The sequence below is a fragment of the Ptychodera flava genome, chromosome 5, assembly GCF_041260155.1.
Source record: "Ptychodera flava strain L36383 chromosome 5, AS_Pfla_20210202, whole genome shotgun sequence".
NCBI lineage: Eukaryota > Metazoa > Hemichordata > Enteropneusta > Ptychoderidae > Ptychodera > Ptychodera flava.
The window spans coordinates 7,698,526-7,704,590 of NC_091932.1; the positions used below are offsets into that span (position 1 = coordinate 7,698,526).

A 6,065-nucleotide genomic window follows, 5' to 3' on the forward strand; every position below is an offset into this window, starting at 1 on the left:
GTTCAGCTGAAAGAAATTACAATACATTATTTCATGAAAGTTCAGCACTAAATTGAATTGTTGAATTATTGAAATATGTTGTTTGCTTGCATCGAAGGAAAAAAAGCTTAGTAAGAGTTGATGAATTAGACTGCAGTAGAAAATATAAAAGATACAGATATATGACAAAAATTACAAAGTAAGAAGTTTCTCCAAGTTTACACAATTTGAAAGTTTCATAAGGGGACTGGGTATCATAAACACTTATGCATGTGAAATGGAATTTATCCATAAGAATGGAAACAGTGGGTCAAACAAGATTTGTGTCAAAATGGCAGTGATGATTAATAAATACAAGTAGGCAACGTACAGTTAAATCCAATGATCCATCATGAAATCAGCATGAGAGTGGCCAATGTAAAGTAGTTGATGGTGATACAGACACTTTTATGGTCAAGTAAGTTGATGATGATACACTTATGATCAAATAAGTTGATGGTGATACACTTATGGTCAAGTAAGCTGTTGGTGATACACACATTGTCAAATAAGTTGATGGTGATACACTTATGGTCAAATAAGTTGATGGTGATGTCAAATAAGTTGATGGTGATACACTTATGGTCAAATAAGTTGATGGTGATACACTTTTATGGCCACATTACAAATCTTCACTACTACTTTGTATACAAATGGTTCACAAGGGTTCACCATGACTTCTAAGAATTTAATTCCCTGCCATGCCGTGGATGGGTATACATGAACTTAAGGTAAAATTGAAGACATAATATAGCACAAGCCACTAGAGGGTGCTATATCAAGCAAACTGTACCCAAATCTTGAGTACCCCACCTACAGAGGGGGTTGTTACTATTCTATCATTGAAACATTTGTGTTTCTGACATTTAAAGAAGTTTCTCAGTAGTGTTAGCATCCAAAAAGCAAGGAACAGATTCTAAATTTGAGCAACCTTCTTTAAACCAACATTTAGGACCAGGGCTCAGCATTGTTATAAAAGACAGAGATACCTAGCATGCATACTCAGCTATGACAATGGCCCGGTACAATGGCCATGAGGCAGATGACAAAAACTGACAACACTGATAGGCCAAATGCAAGGCAAATGTTCCGGCAGTTCTACAAGCAAATTTAACAATATTACACTGCTCTTTAATCTCCATTTAGTCAATCAATGAAAATGTTCTAACAACAATTTTTCTGAATATTAAATGCTCTTTGATTTACCATTAACTGTTGTGTTAGTTGAGGGGCCTGTTACTATTATATCATCACAGTTGGCGTGAGCTGTCGGCCAATCAGAATGATCCATTTGTGTACTTGACAGTGATGCAATACTCTTTATCAGGGAATAAAACAAGACAAATTGTTATGGAAAAATACATGTAGAACATTGCATGATCTTAAAGTCACACACAAGTAAATAGCTAATGTGCATTACAACCAAATCAGTACATTCACATATACGGTATGTATCAAGAACAATTTTTGCAGTACAGAATTTCATTAATAAAGGGGATGGAGTCACCACTGAAATCTACAAATTATGTTTTGCATGAATCAGTTGACCAATGACCCTTAATTAACCCTTTCACCACCATGGTTTGGCCCATTTCCATTGTTATCACTGGGTAATGTGGACCTGTTCACAGTGAATTGGGTGTGAACAGGCTAGCAAAGTGTACTTTTTAATTGAAAATCTTGGAATTGTAGCATGTCTCATGTCAGACACATTCCTCATCTTAAAATTATTTTTATTTTATATTCTCATAATTTTAATGACAAACATAATCTATACTCCACCCTAGGTATAAGTTTATTGATATATGCACCATGACAAATAGAGAGTTCACTTCATGTCATCCTGAGTTCCATTTTAATGACTACACCTAATGAATGACATGAAAAAAAGTTGAAAATGTACCACATATGCAATCAATATGCCAGGATATTCAAGAGTAAGATGAACCTTAAAAACTGTCTTCAAAAATACAAACATTAACATTTGTGAAATAATTCTGAGTGGGTAGACACAAAAATGAAGCCTGATATTGTCTCTAGAACTATAAGGATTCTGTAAAGATGTATTTGGCTAAACAAATCAGTTGTGCTTAGATGCTGTGTGTCTTGCATTGGATCAAAGTCCCTCTATCTAGAGGGACTGTGATTGGATGTAACACAGTCCCTGCTCACTACTTAATCTTTCAGTCTATTAATCTGTTTTTGGTTCCCATGGCAATCACTGTTGGAACAATCCAGTCCGTCACGGCTTCTTAAGAAAGATTTAATGCAGAATGAATGAAGAGTATCCATGATGTCACGGGGAATGCCAAATCAATAATTGCAAATTATCACCCTGTTAGCAATCGCTAAAAACACATCAAAAAGCCACATTTCTGTCTGTTACGCCAAGATAAAGTCATTACATGTAACTGAATGAAAATCTATGTCAATGTTTACCTTACAAAGTTCCAAGTAACTTTTGTAAACAAGTAACTCATGGAAATTGTCTTTCTTAGTAAAATAAATCAAGTCCAGGACCAATTGGTCTTTAAAAACAGATTCAAATGAGTTAAAGTCTGTTTGAATCAATCCATCATCCAACTGATGTAAGTCCAATTACAGAATGAGGTACGCATAACCCACTAACCCAAATTGGAGCAATGAAGAATACCGTAAATTGAAAGTCTGTTTTATACCTTTATCAATGGGAATAAACCCTTGATAAAGACTGTGTACAGTTGAAATGCAGAGAAATTTACAGTGAACGATCGGACCTGTACTTGATTTTAATATTTCACCAAAACAATTTATAATTTCAAGTCCAACCTGTTTTATTTGCTGTGCCTGCAGTTGGACTGATGTTGGACTGCTACCACAAACTCAAATTATTTTTGTCTCAACAACATTCTTGTTCCTATTATGGTATAGATATTCAACTACACTGTCTTTTCAATGCTGTCAATTCATCTACAATGTCAGAAGTGCTGTACTATCACAGAGGCAAGACAATTACACTAGTAATATATTTGGACACCTGGAGTGTCAGAACAGGTCGATACTATTATCAGGAGACCAAGGATCATGACCTTTTCTTTGTCCTCTGTAATGAAAACTTCCACTGGGTGATACTGCATGGTAGTGAAATGTAAAACATTTATTTCAAAATGAGAAACAGTAAACACCTATTTTTGACAGGGTTTGCCTCATAATATTGAATATTGCCAAACTGAATGTCTGTTGCTTATATTCCTTTAAACGTTTTGTAAGTCACTCTCTCAGCATGGTTCAAAGTTTGCGACTGATATACTGGTAGCTGACCTCTTAAATTCTATGCCAGTTTCCTCGAATCTTGCTGGAAATTTGGTTGCACTGAAAATCCTACGGCTACAGCTAGCATCTTATGCTTGACATTGAAACCAGAATAGGAAATGATAAATTTGCATGAAAAAGAACATCCACTGAGATGTCATGGTGACAGATAATATCATGTATGCTACAGGAAATCAGTCACATGTTTTGACTTTGTCGTGATTGGTTTGAAGTTCTGTTACAATTACCGGTACATTGTTACTATTCATTATAACCAAATACACCACGATTAAATTCCAGACCAATCACAGAGTAGTTATATTCATGTGTCACCATGGCATCATGGCTGGAGTTCTTCTTTTCCCAACCATAACTGGGTTATGGGACCAGTAGTTGGAACATTTGACAATTTCCTTCCCTGTTTTTATTTTTTAATGTCAACTGTTTCCTCTACTCCCTACAGCATGTTAAAATACACAGTATTCAGTACTCGGCCTGTATACCGGTATATGAAGACTGCACATGTGAATAATTCTGGTCCGGACTAGAACTTAATTGTACACAATTTTTTACACATATGGACACTGTGTTGACAAGTTGAATAGTCTGCATTTAAACAAACTTTGGCGAGTAGAACAAGAAATTGTGATTGACATACAAAATACAAATAGTGAAAAATCATAAAAGTTAGAGCTACTTGCCTATGCCATATCACAACTTAGTTAAAGATTGAATGCCTTGGGTAATCTATTATCATTCCAGTCTAAGTATTTATTGAGACTGTTCTAAATATTTCAGGAATGTGTGACCAGCAAAACATAGACTGCAAAACCTAAACACAACATCTCATCAACAACCTTGAAAACTTACAGCATTTAGAAAATGTGGAAATACAAAGAAATGATTATTTTTAATGAATAAAAGTAGCCAATTACAAATAAAAGAACAAATATTCTATGGTTGCAACATCAACAATGAAAGATTAAAAGTGAAAAGTTATGAACACAAACTGATTTTCATTTGATAATCAAATTATTTCTTTGATTGTTAACCCTTTTACCACCATGGTTTGGCCCAATTATATTGTTTTCAGAAAAGTGCCTGTGTTAACCACTAGGCTGTGCTCTATATTACAAAAGTTCACAACAGTGATGGAGACTTTGAAATTGAAGTGTCCCTCATGTTTATAACAGCTGTCTACCTCGGCCGACAAACATGTCTTTTCATAACCTTGAGACTGCTGAAGCCTCCATTACATTTGGGACAAGAGTATGGTTTTCTGTCAAGGTGTATTCCTTCATGGTTCTCTAAGTGATCCTTCCTTCCAAAAGATTTTCCACATCTGGAACAGATGAACTTGTTGTCATGTTTTCTCTTGTGTTCATTCAGGCTGTGTTTGTACTTATATCCCCGGCCACAGATATCACATTTGTAGTTGTGCATGTTGGGGTCCCTTATACGCTTTTTACTAGGCACATTGACCGATGATTCGCTGGAGTCCAAGTCTGAGTTGTTCTTTTCATCGGTGTGGCATTTCATGTGCAGATTAAGAATGAATTTGTTTCTGAATGTTTTGTTACACTGTGTGCATATGTACAAATCACACTCCTCACCATTGTTAGCGCTTGAAGCATTTACAACTTCTTGACCATCTTGAATTGATGCATTTACGTCAGTCGGACTTGACAAACTGCCCATGGCTGAATCACCGCTGACAGTGACTGTGTACATGTGATTCCGTATGAACTCAGTACATCCTCTGGCAAGCAGCGGTACTTTGAAGAACTCTGCTGCAGTTTGAAGATTCTGTACATTTTTCCTGTTCATGTACACAGTTCCTGTGTATGCAAACTCCAAGAACTGCTCCATGGTTGTCATTGGGATTTCATTGACCACAAACGTTTCCACTTTTCCACTACCCTGCTTGGGACTCTTCTTGGCAGACTGTATGAAGAACTCACAGAAGAAGTCACTGCAGCTTGCCAGGATAATTTTGTGGCAGGGGAACTCTCTCTTCTTCACACTAATAATCACATCGATAAGGAGACTCTGCTCCTAAGTTTGGAGAACGGGCAAGAATTGTCCTGGAGTGCCCTGATGCCACGTACTTCCAGCTTGATTCAGTCATATTGAGGGATATCGTACTGACATTTTCATCCTTCTGTACACCAGAGTCGCCTCCTTCATCACATGAGTTTTGTTCATTCCGAGCGAAGTCTCCGACTTCTACATGATTGTTGGCAGTTTCTCCATCACTGGCGTCTTCATGAAGTACAGCTATGCCATCCTTGACGTCTTCCGCCACCACCTTGTAATGAGCAGATTCCTCTGTTTCCATGGTTACATGAGGCTCATTCTACGACTTACACAGCACATATGGTATCACTGTACCATGGTATGAACTTCATTTGTTGGCTGAAGAAAATACAGAAATATTCACTTATTCATCTTTTCCTGAACAACAAATTTCACACAAGACTAGATGCAGCATTACCCTAACCAACATGGAGGCACTGAGGTGTCTTTCAAACTTGTTGAGCAACATGTGTCATCGACAGTGCTAGTACACAGTCACACAACTTTAATGTAAACCAAAGTAATCGAGGTAGAGCTTCGGTTTTTATGAAAACATATCTAACCACACTTATGGGCGACTGAACAAAACACTGATGCAGACATTGTTGTCAAGATTGAGACCACACTGCGAACTGTTATGTTCATGCATGTCAAGGCAATAACAAATGACAGACATTTAC

The 6,065-nt window shown here is 36.8% G+C and overlaps 1 protein-coding gene across 1 annotated transcript; it reads right to left on the reverse strand.

The window, feature by feature from the left end:
• Positions 1-4,506: 4,506 nt before the first annotated feature.
• On the reverse strand, positions 4,507-5,647 carry LOC139132679 (zinc finger and BTB domain-containing protein 24-like). The gene is made up of 2 exons (XM_070698946.1): positions 5,459-5,647; positions 4,507-5,364 (listed from the first exon to the last, which is right to left on the reverse strand). Exons 1-2 carry the CDS (start codon positions 5,645-5,647, stop codon positions 4,507-4,509), a joined length of 1,047 nt encoding a protein of 348 aa, XP_070555047.1.
• Between the last annotated feature and the right edge of the window lie 418 nt (positions 5,648-6,065).